Source organism: Paralichthys olivaceus, chromosome 5 (assembly GCF_024713975.1).
Source record: "Paralichthys olivaceus isolate ysfri-2021 chromosome 5, ASM2471397v2, whole genome shotgun sequence".
Classification (NCBI taxonomy): domain Eukaryota; kingdom Metazoa; phylum Chordata; class Actinopteri; order Pleuronectiformes; family Paralichthyidae; genus Paralichthys; species Paralichthys olivaceus.
In genome coordinates this window covers 15,309,443-15,322,664 of record NC_091097.1, presented here as the reverse complement: position 1 = coordinate 15,322,664, position 13,222 = coordinate 15,309,443, and the positions used below count along the sequence as shown (strand labels likewise).

At 41.3% G+C, this 13,222-nt stretch overlaps 2 protein-coding genes across 3 annotated transcripts; one reads left to right on the top strand and one right to left on the bottom strand.

The window, feature by feature from the left end:
• Positions 1-260: 260 nt before the first annotated feature.
• Positions 261-5,918, bottom strand: LOC109639436 (small ubiquitin like modifier 2). Of its 2 annotated transcripts, none has more exons than XM_020102892.2 (4): positions 5,761-5,918; positions 3,977-4,108; positions 1,806-1,877; positions 261-991 (listed from the first exon to the last, which is right to left on the bottom strand). In XM_020102892.2, the coding sequence occupies exons 1-4, from the start codon at positions 5,779-5,781 to the stop codon at positions 929-931; spliced, it is 288 nt and encodes a 95-aa protein (XP_019958451.1). In that variant the 5' UTR covers positions 5,782-5,918; the 3' UTR covers positions 261-928. The 2 variants fall into 2 exon arrangements, with proteins under 2 accessions (XP_019958451.1, XP_019958452.1); XM_020102893.2 differs by lacking the exon at positions 5,761-5,918 and adding an exon at positions 5,340-5,532.
• nup85 (nucleoporin 85) lies at positions 4,108-13,182 on the top strand. The gene is made up of 20 exons (XM_020102891.2): positions 4,108-4,424; positions 6,466-6,709; positions 7,388-7,472; positions 7,571-7,730; positions 8,054-8,124; positions 8,226-8,269; positions 8,552-8,621; positions 8,729-8,850; positions 8,967-9,101; positions 9,261-9,383; positions 9,498-9,629; positions 9,720-9,826; positions 10,039-10,122; positions 10,206-10,271; positions 10,381-10,532; positions 10,667-10,784; positions 11,343-11,443; positions 11,945-12,096; positions 12,653-12,754; positions 12,971-13,182. The coding sequence occupies exons 2-20, from the start codon at positions 6,677-6,679 to the stop codon at positions 13,067-13,069; spliced, it is 1,956 nt and encodes a 651-aa protein (XP_019958450.1). The 5' UTR covers positions 4,108-4,424; positions 6,466-6,676; the 3' UTR covers positions 13,070-13,182.
• The last annotated feature ends 40 nt before the right edge of the window (positions 13,183-13,222 follow it).

The window sequence follows — 13,222 nt, the reverse complement described above, 5'->3', positions numbered from 1 at the left end:
TTTCCACATGAAACTTGTTGGCATAATTAAACTAGGATTTAAACTTTGAGCACAGAGAAGCTTCTGTCTTGCAGTTTTAAACTATGAGCAAACTGCACATCACTCTGCACAATAAAGGTCAAACATCCAAGATGAAAAACAAAACCAAACCACATTTTTGTACACTTGTAGTTCTTCAGATGTCTTAAATTGGTTGCATTTCTGCCCAGAAGAGGTTCAGACATTACAATCCAGTGCCAGAGAGAAAAAAACAGAGAAAGTTTGGAAAAAGACAAAAGCTTTATTTTAACAGGCATCTGAACAGACAAGACAGATGTTTATGAACTGAAACATCTCTTCAGGATTCCCAGGACTTGAAGCTTAGCCAAGTCAAATGATTAATCAAAACTTTTCTCTACACATCAGCTACTATATAAAAATGTATAAAATCAAATATTTTTTTCTGAAGAGGACAGAAACCAAATGATAATCCAGCCCCATTCCCAAACTGGACATTAATGTTCACTAAGTGATAGCTGGTGCCCAAATAGAACACTGTAAGAACAGATTTGCTGGATTCTGACCTAGCATAGCCCATCCACATTTGAACAGTAAAGTTAGTTTAGTTAACCCTCACCCCATCACCAGTCCTATCTGTCTGCAAACCTGGAAACGAGCTGTTCAAACTGCCAGATGATGTCGTTGACATTTACCACGATACAGCATGAACAAACAAAACCCGAACTCAGCGCGCCCTGGATGTAGTTTATGTACAAAACAGAAATGGAACGGAAGTAAGAATGAAAATACTATACAGCAGTTACGTGTGGCAGAGAAATTACAAGTTCATCTGAGTGGAATTCTGTCACGACAACGGGACATGTCGTGAAGAAGCAGACGTATGAGGGTTGGTTGTGTTGAGGAGGGAAATGGTGCAGAACGTGGTCCATTAAATCAGGCCTCCCGTCTGTTGTTGAAACACGTCAATTGTATCTTCGTCTTCCATTTCCAACTGTTGAGGGAAAATAAGAAATTCAAACATGTGAAACACTAAACACGAAATCTATAGTAGAGCGACAGAAGAGGGTAGAGCACCTGTCACTTTAAGATGATAGAGTAATATGCTAACATGCTACTGGAATTATCAACAATTATTATACACTAATTATTAGTTATTATACCTTAACTGAATTTATTCCAAAAGTTAACGGTTTGACACTGTTACGTATGAACACAATATTTTTCGATGTTTATTGAATTGTTTTGTCCTGTTTATGCACAAACAACTAAAAAGTTTTAAATTATGTTTTTCTTTCACAAGGAAAATTTAAACACCATTTTAAAATGTAAAAACTTGTTTGTCTTTTGAATAGGAAAATGGCAGCGGAAATCAAAACACTGCATTCATCTTTGACAATCGCAGCCTTCATGGACAGGCGTGCACAACATTTCAGTAATGTGCAATTTGTGTCATCTCCAACTTTGAATTGCAGCGAGTGCATTGGCCTCATCCTACAGTGTCATATTCCACACAGGTTCGAGAAAACACCCAGTGAAATTGAGTTTGGAGTTCACTGACCGCCTGAGACATCTACATGCTCCCCATGGTAACATGCCTTAACCTCAGCCAATATTTTCATGAGCATCCCCATGAAAGGGGGCAGAAAAAGTTGCATGGAATATGCATGCCTTACTGATTAAGTATGGCACAAAAACATCTGCATGAAACATGTTTGAGGGCAACATCGTGTCCTGTGAATTTACATTTTGTAAGCACACTCTTCTTTTCAGTAGCTAAACTCATTGTTTCAATAGTTCCAACTCACCTGTGATGGTGTGTCTGTCTCATTTATTGGTTGTCCATCGAATCTGAACCTGATGTGCCTCATCGAGACTCCCTGGACAGACATAGACATAAAAACTTTTTAGTGAAGTAGAGGAAGAAACCATTTCCTTCACCCCTTCCCATGACTTGTATAACAGGCAGAACTAACAAGGTAACTTTTACCAGTAAAGTGAACATTTAACAGCCCAACAAAAATGCACACAGTGAAATCCTAAGTAGAATGTCAGGGGAAGGCTTCCTGATTTACTAAAGATTCTCAAATGGTGTCAGGGCCCACTAACAAATGATATGTGGTAGTGACAGTGACAATAAAAGTAGAATGATTCCATCATAAAAACAGAGATTAATTGTGAGGGCCACACATAACCACACTGAGTGTTGTTTTTAGCTTTTGGTTGGTCCAAACAATGGATGGGTCTTAAAAGGGTAACTACAATTAATAAAAATACTTGGTTATAAAGTTACAAAAAAAGATATAGATTTTAAAAAGATACCCAAATAGAAAATAACATGTTTTGGGCAATTGAAAGAAAAAAAATTGTATTTATATTTTAACAGAATAATTAGACAAAAAGAAAAAGTTATAAATTAATTTTGGTATGGATTTGTTCCTCACAATTATCCATGGACACAGCACCAGCAGAGCTTTTCATGGACAGTAAAGAGCAGTACTTTAAAGCACATTGCCTTGTTTAAGGTGTGTCCTCTTAAAATTTGAGGGTCAAAGAAACATAAGTTATACTGTCTCCTGTGGTGAAACACAAATGATGAAAGACATCTGGTTTTCACTGTAGTTTAAAAAATGAGCTGCATGACAAACATGACTTTTTTTTACCTCCCTGCAGTCCAAGGAATAGACAATGTTTGAATTAGATTTTAAGTTGAACATTCATTTGATTTTCAAAGGTTGTGTTTTATTACATATTTTTCAATGTATTCCTCTTTACACCAAAATTAGCAGGTATACACAGGTTTTGTTAAAAAGCAGATAAAAAGGCGGTTGACTCTTTTCCCATTGCCAGTAGAGGACTTAGCCTTTTTGTTTTTTTAACCTGGTGAGTCATGTTTGACGTCACCAACACATCAGGAAATCTTGCTGTCTTGCCAGCATTGCATCTTGCATGATACAAAGAAAAAATATCAGTTGGACGTTGATCCTAAGATGTTCAAGCTCATGGCTATTTACACGCCAACGCCCAGATGTTCAAACATGTTGTGCGGAAAAAGTCCAGCATCAGTGTCTACACTGCCAAAATGAAGAAGAAATTAGCGTTTTTACCCGGTGTCATATTTCAATGCCCTTTTGCCCTAATTAGACTATGTTTTTGGCTGAGGTTCATTTTGCATTATTTAAAAAGCTTTAAAACCAAGGCTCTAATAACCAGTCACCGAATGCATGTTTGATGGGTGTGAAAGGCTGAAAGTGAGCACTTAGCATAGTCTATCATCGTCTTGGAACAACGTTTAAGATATGCATCCTTCTAAGGTCCTGCTCCGAACCATAAAGTAATCCAAATAATTATTCTCATACGATGTTAATGTAACATAACTTGGCAACAAGTCTTGCTTTTCAGGTTGAAGGAGCCTACCTGAGTAAATGTTGTTCTTTGATAAATATTAAGTCCTGCGAGGTCACTGCTATATCAAAACATATTCCAATCTAACATGCCTGGTTTTTTTCAGCAGACATTTTTAACATGTAATAGACTTTCAACGCATCTCACTCAACATATTGCTTTTTAAGTCTAAGACAGTATGCAAGATGATGTATTATGTGACTTGGATGTTATAGTGGAGGCGTTTGTAGCCGACCTGAAGCAAGGTGACAAAATTCCTATTGAATAAAATGAACAAACCATAAATGGACAAATGGGACTGCTAATAAACAAACTGGACCTTTCTTAACTTTAAGGAAAATCTATTTTCTTGGTGCCAGTTGTTGCAGCAGTACTTTAAACCATCCTGAAACAGCTGTAGCACAATTTAAGCTTCTGCAGCATGTGAAATAGCCCTCTGCACGGCCTCGTCTGAGAAATTCTAAACCAGTGGTCCCCAGACAGGAAACAACTAAACCATCATCCTGAAAAAAAAAACAATCATCATCATCACAAATGTTCATGCTGCTTCTCACTGATACTGTGCTGTGCTCACCTGCCTATCGCAGTAGGCCTTCATGAGTTTGATGAGCGGCGTGTGTCTTTTGATCTTGAACTGCACTACAGATCCATCCTGACCCGCTACCTTAAGGTTTATGTGTTCATTGTTTTCTGTCTTGACAGCTTCCTGAGGGACGGAGGAAAAGAGAACAGCATGGTTAATGTGGACATGAAAAGAAGCAGAGCTGGAATATTGATGCATTGGTTACACCTTTAACTAAACAAAGAAAAGGAAAAAAAAAGAGCTGCATTTTTCTATCTTTCATTATCAACAAAATACTAAAGTAACTCATTAGGCAGTTATTATTATTATTGTTTGCATCTTACAGACTAAACAATTCATTGATTACTAAGATAGAGGAGCAGTCAGTGAATTGGTTGGATAAAGAGCTACAGGAACTTGCATCTGTGTGGGTGAGCATCTCCTCCAACACATCATCAAGGTAAGTAGGGCAGTATGATATAAACACAGTTGTCAAATTATTAGGTACCCCTCACTAAAACCAATGCAGTCGTAAGGGTTTATAATAGACGGTTACTATGCCAACCCCATAGACTGTAAATAAAGATAATGTCTCCACTTCATCACTCTATCCAGACACAGAGCTAAAATATTGCAGGTACAAAAGCTGCCATCTCGAGTTTGCACAGAAGCAAATGGATGACCGAGCTGTGACAGCCAGTTTCCAGTCGGTACACACGTTCAGCCAATCAGACTCATTTCCATCCCGTGTTTAACTTACTGTAAACATTAGCACGTGGACATCAGAAATAAGAACAACCTAATATTACAGATACCATCTTGACATGTACTACTTTATAGGTTTGTCCATGTCTCATCTGCTGACATGGAGGAAGAAGATTTTTTTATGTTGTAGCCAGCCACCAGGTGGCGATTGAGATGCTTTGGCTTCACTTTCGGGGAGCCGTCATGTCGTCCATCTGTACATACAGTCTACGGCCACTGATTTAAATGGTGTGGGCAAAATAATAGGAACACCAGTGATTCTGACAGAGTACAACAGACTGATCCTCGTATTTAGACCAACACAAATATCCCTGTAATGTCTGTTTGACTGTCAGCAATCTTGTTTTTGCAACACGATGCAAATGTGAATTATGAAATTAATTTTGTGCATTTGGCAAAAAACTGAAATCACCATGTGTTTATAGATTAACGGATGCTACATTGAGCTTCTACACAATGTGCTTTAGTAAACGATAACCTTCCTGCTTTCAGGTCATGTACGATCAAAACAAGCAAACAAAGGAAACAGATGAAAGAGAAAATCCCACAAACTTCCTACCACACACACACACGCGCGCGTTTGTGCTTCTGTCTTACTGAGGACACTCACCTTAACCATCCAAACTAAATGCTTACCCTAACCTAACTCTAACCCTCAGACCTGAAGCCAAGTCTTCAGCCTCAAACGACCCATTGAACAGTGAGGTGAGGTCCCCACTCTGTGGGGTCCATGCTTTGAATGGTCCTCACAAAGACAGAAGGACAGGAACACACACACCCACACACAGGTTGTTGGACCGGGTCACGCGCTGAGGCTGTGCGATCAACCAAAACGCGATGTGCGCGCCTGCGGATGCGCGTTCACAAACCTTCCGGTCTACCAAAGCGGGGATGGCTGCTAGTTGAATTCCGGCTCCAAACTTTAAGCAGGTGAAACGGAAGACGCGGAAATGTGGGTTTTTACGCGATCCCCGGTGCCGCAGACCCGCGGGAGCACAGCGGCTCTCCGCAAACAAAGCGCAAACACTCACCTTTGGTTTCTCATCAGCCATGGTCACTCTTTTGGCGCTTCTCTATGCTGCCACACAAAGAATACGGGTGCGCGCACGTACTCGTCCCCGTTAAAAATTTTCCAATGAACGTGCGCGTCCCCGTGGCGTTGCGCGCCCACCGCGTCGGCCCTGAGTGGCTACGGGTGGTCACGTGGCTCAAAGCGCCGCCTGCGCGCGGGCGGGAGAGCTTCGATGCGCGTTAAAGAGGCACTCAGCAGCACATGCACGCGCACAGCGATGTTTCACGTCTCGTGGGGTTAATGGCGGCCCTGAACACATAACCGTCTCTGAGCCACAGAGCCGAGCCTTCGTTACAGCCGCGTGGACATTACCAGCGCACAGAACAACACACACAGGACGCGTCCATTTTCACTTCGTGTTTCTCTCGTTCAAACCTCAAATCCCAGCAGCCATCTTGTTTTCCTGTCTGACGATGAACATGAACTCCATTAAAGGAACAGTTTGACATGAGGGGAGCGGGCATTCGGACAGAAATCATTCCTGAAAAGATCACACTTCATTTCTTGAGCTGTTTGCATTTTGAAATCAATCCCTAATATTTTTGATAAATTATTCAGTCACCCTCGTGTGTGAACTTGCCTCCACTGAGCTTTATGATGACTGATTATTCGTGTTTGTTTTTTACATATTTATCAATCACGTCCTTCTCGTGTGTTTGTGTAGCGGTGGACTCGCATCATGAAGCATAAACACACCAGAGAACAGGCAGCAGGGAGGGCAGCCGTCTGACGTCATCACACAGGCGCCGCGGGGGCTTTCGGCTGAATGACTGAGGCGCGTAAGCAGCACCGCTCCTCCTGTTCATGGCGTGAAGCGTCCACAGCGGGAAACTCAGGCTTTTTATATTCTCCTGCGCCCAGAACGTTGTTCACAGATGGAGGAGGTCGATGTTGAGCCGGCGATCACCGTGAGTAGCCGCTGCAGCTCAGTTTGATCCTTTTACTGCCACTGGTCAGCTATGCTAACAAGCTAACTGCCGCCGAACAGCCTGTCAAGTAATCTAAGTTGAATAAAACACGCTCAGTCCTGGAACATGTGTCAAAACCACTGAGAATAACATCAGAGATACACGTGAGGCTTCAGAGCAGAACAGAACAACTAAACTAAAACAAAACACGAGGGCTAAAGAACATTTTTGATTTGTGCTCGACTACAGACCTGAATGTGAAAGCGACTAGAAAAATGATTTCTCAAGTCAACCAATGAATTAAAGAATTAACTAACTAAAATCTAATTCCAGGCATCACTCAGGTGTCATCTCCATCTCCTTTTAAAACAAGATAATGTTGATCAAACTTATTGATCCACACACCGGGGTAATTCAGCTGTTAGGCAGAACATGTACATTATAAACACGTTTCACTGTAGTTGTTTGTAAAACAATGTTATAAAGATAAACACACATTTGCAAAAGTTACTTTCTGTTAGACACAGTGCAAATATTATGAGTGACATGACCAGTGCAGTATTTTTCATTGGGGATGGTGTTGTAGTGTCGGACAGCAGTGGGGATGAAGGACCTGCAGAAGCGTTCCTAACCAGTGTATTCAGATCATTAGAGTGTAATGACTCTGTCTCTCTGCAGAATATTCCCGCAGCCAGTCATGGGAAGCACTTGGGATTTGCATGGGGCCCTGGTGACATCCTTGTGTATGAGACCCTTTACAAAGGTATGTGTCAATCCTAACACAGGCTCCATTCCTATGTTTTTGCAGCGTCACCCTCTTTTTTTTTGATGTTACCTAACATTCATGGCTTGTGTTTGCAGGTGGTGCAGGGTCAGCTGGTTGTCCTTTCATCCACGAGGTCAGGAAAGATGAGGACATATATTCCCCTATTCTGCGCAAACTCTTCAACGAGTCACATCACATCTTTGTTGGCCTGCAGACGATTAGAGAAGACCTGCCGAGCAAGAACAAGAAACCTCAGTAAGCCTTCTGATCTTTTGCACTGTATTGGTTCCTAGTGACATCATTCAATTCTCTTCCGACAACTTTTTCACAAAAAATCTAAACAAAACAAACACAATCAGCAGCAGCATTCAAAGATCACCATCCACATGCCAGTGACAACAGATTCAAGCCAGGTCAATGTAAACAACAACAACAAATACAGGACCATGACTTCAGGGAATAATAATAATAAATAAATGCGTTAATGATACGTTTACAGGACCTACTCACATTAATGATTGAGAAATGATGAGCAGCTGAACATCATGATTTTTCAAAACATGTTTCTTACTTTACAGGTTTGTCAGCATCAGTAAAAACTACAGATCTGTCATACGAGCCTGTATGGAAGAACTCCAGCAAGTTGCAGGTGAGAATTTTGAAATATAACCTCGAAGTTTTAGTCTTCGCACTGAAGACTAGTGGGATTTCTCAGGGACAGACAAATGTACCCCTTTGTCTTTTCTGCAGTTTCTACAAAAGATGCCCAAGTAGCAACACAATATGGAAACCAGGTATGTACTGCTGTTGTGTGTACATCTGTGCTGCTACATGCAAAGACATTACAGTTCTCTTTAAGAGCAGACTAATGCACACGTGTCTTTTAGTGGCTGAATTGAGTGAAGCAAAAAATAATTTTGAAAACAGATACCGTTACCAATTATCTATGTTAAATAAAGGGTCGATTAACGAAGAGCTGCATTTGGAGAGGATGTTTTTTGTTTGACTCAAATCAACTTTTGGATTGTTTCTTTTTTTGGTGACGCTGCTTTAACCTCTGTTTTGTTGTGTCACAGGTGTCCATTCTTTTGGCCATAGAGCTGATCTGGAATCTGTGTGAAGTGCTTTTCATCGACGCAGCTCCTGGTTAGAGTTTGACTCTGTGCTTGTTGTTAATATCCACTCTGTATGTTTTGTAGTAAATGTTATTGTGATTATGAAAATATATGATTGAAAGAAGTGTGTGTCTGTAGCGGGTTCCCTGTTGCTCCACCTTCTGGACTGGGTGAGGTTACACAAGGCCGATGTGGATGAGAAGGCCAGAGATGTGCTGCAGAGTGAGAGCCCTGCTGAGCACCACGACTACTGGGATGTGGTAAGTGCAGCACATACAAACAGTATAACAATAACAGCAATAACAAATATTTTTCCTGACGTAGAGCACCATGTGAAATCTCAGTTATCACATTTGCGTGTGTCTGTGTTGTGCAGGTGGTGAGTTATGTGCTGCAGGGCAGGTTGGAAGAAGCCAGACATATGCTGGTGAAGCAGGCCACCCTACAGCCTGCTGCTAGAAAAATGTACAAGCTGATCGACACTCTGCTCAGCAAGATGCCCTTCTACAATGTAAGATACAGTTTCAACATATCCTCAGAAGGACTGATTGCAGGGCCACTGAATAGAGTTCATTATATGCACAGATATTTATGATGTTTTAGCACAATTTAAACAAAATATCAGCTCATTAATCAAACTACGGTGGCTTTCACCTCGGAACTCTCTCAGCCTGGTGGCACCCAGACGTTAACAGAGTTTGATGTGAAGTGGAGACACTGGCATGAGGAGGTGGACCGCTGCCTGCAGGACAGCTCTTTTGCCAGCAACCAACACCTGGAGATCATCTGTAAGGTCAGTGACCTTAGGGGCTCTCTGTATATCTGTAGTAATCTCTACATGCTACTGGAGCTCCCATTCTGAGATACTGAAATATCCTGTGTCGCGTAATCCAACACCTCTTTTTAGATCCTAGTTGGGGATGAAGACACTTTGCTTGCACACAAGGAATTGCTGAGCACCTGGTACCACTTCCTGGTTACGAGGCTGCTGTTCTGCCACCCCACAGTCAAGCCCACTGAGTTACATTACTATGCACAGGTATGCAACGCTAGCTGCTGCAGCACCAGTGAACATTCAAAGTTTCTGCTCCCTCGTTCTTTTTATTTATCGTGTTTGTGTATTTTGCAGTCATGCATGACCATGTTTCTGGACTCGAGGAGCGTCCCAGAGCCCCTGGATAGCATTTTACTCGCTGCCTTTGAGTTTGACATCCATCAGGTCATCAAGGACTGCAGGTAGGACATAGGACTTAGTAGGGGGGTCCAACGTTTTGCACATACCAGTTAATGTCTTTTCTTCAGTTTATAGTTTCTTAAATAACTGTATGTTAACATTTAAAGAAATACTTGTCTGTTGTGTGGTTGGCTGTTCATCCTTGCCGTCTTTGGGGGGTTAACCTGTCATCACACTTCCCTGTTTCTCTGATTTTTCCTCCATGTGTTTCCAGCATTGCTCTCAACAACTGGTGGTTTGTGGCCCATTTGACAGATCTCTTGGATCACTGCAAACTCCTGCAGTCTCACAATCTACAGTAAGCACTCTGTTTGTCCGTGTTTGTACTTGAACACACTTTAGTCCGGGAACATTAACTAAATCTTTCTGGTGTGTGTTCAGCTTTGGCTCCAACTTGAGAGAGTTTCTCCTGTTAGAATATGCGTCTGGCCTCTTCACTCATCACAGGTATGTTTTTACAAGTTATATTTCACTGAATAATCATTTGCCCTGAAATGTTCTCAAATGATCACTTCATGCTATTATAGTGACTCTACATGTCTGTGTGTGTGTTAAGTCTTTGGCAGTTGGCTGTGGACTACTTTGACCACTGTCCAGAGTTTGGTCGTGTCTACCTGGAGCTGCAGATTGAGCGTGTTCCTGTCGACACTGAGCGCAAAGCCCTTAAGGTGCTCAGGATCTGTGAGCAAAGGCAAATGTCAGAGCAAGGTAGCACATTCTTTCTCTGCCTTTCTCTCATTCTGTATCTACCCTGTGTTACACAATCGCAGATAAAGAGGTCAAATCATCTGTTTATCCGCTGCAGCAAAGACTTCAACCTTCAATGTTTTGTCTTCACTCAGTGCGGAGTATCTGTAAGATCATGGCTATGCGAGCTCTGAGGAACAACAGACTGGGCTCTGCTCTCTCCTGGAGCATCAGGGCCAAGGATGCTGCCTTTGCCACTCTAATTTCAGAGAGGTTAGTTCCCTTAACGATACTTATTCTTCAAGTGGTTTCTCAACACTGCTGGAACCTTGAGGAGAATAATCGTCAAAGAACACCAGCAGTGGAAAAGTCACTTTTTCCTTTGAAAGAGTGTGTGACACTGTTTTCAACAAGAGTTCAAATCTGGTCAGAAAAGCTTTCAGACCTTGATGTTGCGTCGGAAAGGCAGCGTGTCGAAGTTTGATTGAGTCCTGCCCTAAAGTCATATACAGGCCAATTTTGAATCACTGTCATAGCACCTCCTACTGGCAACAGGAAGTTATTGGCTGTATACTTTTACACATAGGTTATTGCTCAAATTTAATCAGATAACTCTCAAGAACAAGATAATGAAATATTGATTCGTTTTTGTGTTTTACCGAAACATGGTATCAAACTGGTGTCTGTGCTAAATTATTAGAAGACTATAGTATCAATCATTTCCAGCTTTATCTAATATGGGTTGATGATTAAAAGTAAGCATCATGTTCATAAATCCAATCTGAAGTGGTCAGAGCATCATCTCAAGTGGTTTATATGTGTGTCTGTCAGGTTCTTACAGGATTACTGCGCCAAAGGAACGTTCTCCGATCTTGACCTAATAGACAACCTGGGCCCGGCAATGCTGCTCAGCGACAGGCTCACTTTCCTTGGTATGGACAAGGAGCACCCGCCAAATACACTGCAGCTCTCACAACTTGAATTCATATATCAATATTCACACACACACATAAATATATATAGATGTTCATAGAGGGCAGATTGTGACTTGCACAGCTACTCTTATCATCTATCTCAGGCTGTCACATGAGAATCAGACTCACAAACATGTGTCCCCACACAGAGATATAAATAAAGCTTAAAGCAACAGCATGTGACTGTTTTACTGGAGGAAACACAAGTGAAAAGAGCCGAACCATAAGAAACTTCTAAAAATCAAGATTCAAGATCAGCACATTTAAGAACTTTGAAGAGCTTGTTAAAAGATTTCCATATTTATTAAGAACTTAAAGTCTGTCTTTGTAGAGAATCAGTGATGTCTGAAGCACGTTGGGAAGAGCAAAAAACATTTTAGTAAAAGTAGATTAGCTGTAAACAAGAGAGGGAACAATTTGTAACACTGTCTGAAAACATTGCTCTCTTTCTATTCTCAGGAAAGTACCGTGAGTTCCACAAGTTGTACGGAGAGAAGCGCTTCAGGGAGGCGGCCAAGCTGCTCCTCTCCCTCATGACGGCAAAGATCGCCCCCCGCAGCTTCTGGATGACTCTGCTGACTGACGCCCTGCCGCTGCTCGAGCAGAAAGAGGTCAGTCGCCACAAAGTGCTAAGTATACCGTGGATTTGGTTTCTAATGATGATGTGGAAGAATGATATTAATGGTTTGCTGGAGATACAGTATTTTGAAATATGCTGTTTTATCACATAAGAGTCAACAAATACTAAATAAAGGCTGTAACTGATGATACATGTCAGTATTAGTCAAGTGTTTGGTTCATAAAACAGTCAAATAAATCTCAATGTATTCTGTTTACTGTCTTAAAGGACTAAGAAAAGCAGCAAGTATCCATATTTCAGAAGCTGGAAATAGAAATGATTTGATTATGTTTGATTAATTGAAAATCAACTTAAAAGGATGAATTGAATTAATCAAACATAGTTGCTGTCAAACTATAATCGAATTGTCATCAGCATAATTAATTTAATTTTGTTCCAAACAGTCGACTATTGTCACGGTGCAGACAAACAACAAACTCAGTTTTCTGTTAGATGTGGAGACACAGGAAACAAGAGGAACCAGTGCTCAGAAAAAAGCTTGTTCTGTGGTCTGGAATAAAAGACGGCTCTGTTGGTGTTTATTTTAGGTGATCTTCTCCGCCGACCAAACCTACGAGCTGATGTTCTGTTTAGAGGAGCTGACCTCTTCACTGAACAGCACCCCTCCTGGCACAGACAGACCCATGCAGGTATGTATCTCCTCACAAAGACTGTTCCAGTTATAGTGAACAGCATTAGACTAAAGGCTCATTTATTCTGCATTCATGTACAAAAAGAGATTTGTCAGTTTCAAACGATGTCCTGTGAAGTGTACCTCCTGCTCTCCATCAAATATACAAGGATTTGCTGCAGAATAAAAGACGTACCATCTACTCCCCCACTGATCGGAGTGTTTGTGTTTTCAGGAGGAAGACATTGAGCTGACCAAGGTGGAGCTCCTGAGACTCGCTCTGGCCAGGAATCTGGCTATGGCTATAGTCAAAGAGGGAACAGTGGAGACATGAGCGGTGCCATTAAAGACGAAAGCTCTTCACCTGCATTTTTTTTGTACTGTACATAAAATTCAAGTAATCCAACTGTACTCTTTGATAATAAAACTTTAAACGATTTACATTCATTATTTTGTGATCATTTATACGACACAATGAATAATAACC

Coding starts and splice junctions, on each gene's coding strand:
- LOC109639436 (XM_020102892.2), bottom strand. CDS start 5,781: ATGGCTGATGAGAAACCAAAG. Junction 4,109..5,760: donor TGGCTGATGAGAAACCAAAG/GTGAGTGTTTGC, acceptor TCCGTCCCTCAG/GAAGCTGTCAAGACAGAAAA. Junction 992..1,805: donor AGACAGACACACCATCACAG/GTGAGTTGGAAC, acceptor TTCCCTCAACAG/TTGGAAATGGAAGACGAAGA.
- nup85 (XM_020102891.2), top strand. CDS start 6,677: ATGGAGGAGGTCGATGTTGAGCCGGCGATCACC. Junction 7,731..8,053: donor AGCAAGAACAAGAAACCTCA/GTAAGCCTTCTG, acceptor CTTACTTTACAG/GTTTGTCAGCATCAGTAAAA. Junction 10,123..10,205: donor CTGCAGTCTCACAATCTACA/GTAAGCACTCTG, acceptor GTGTGTGTTCAG/CTTTGGCTCCAACTTGAGAG.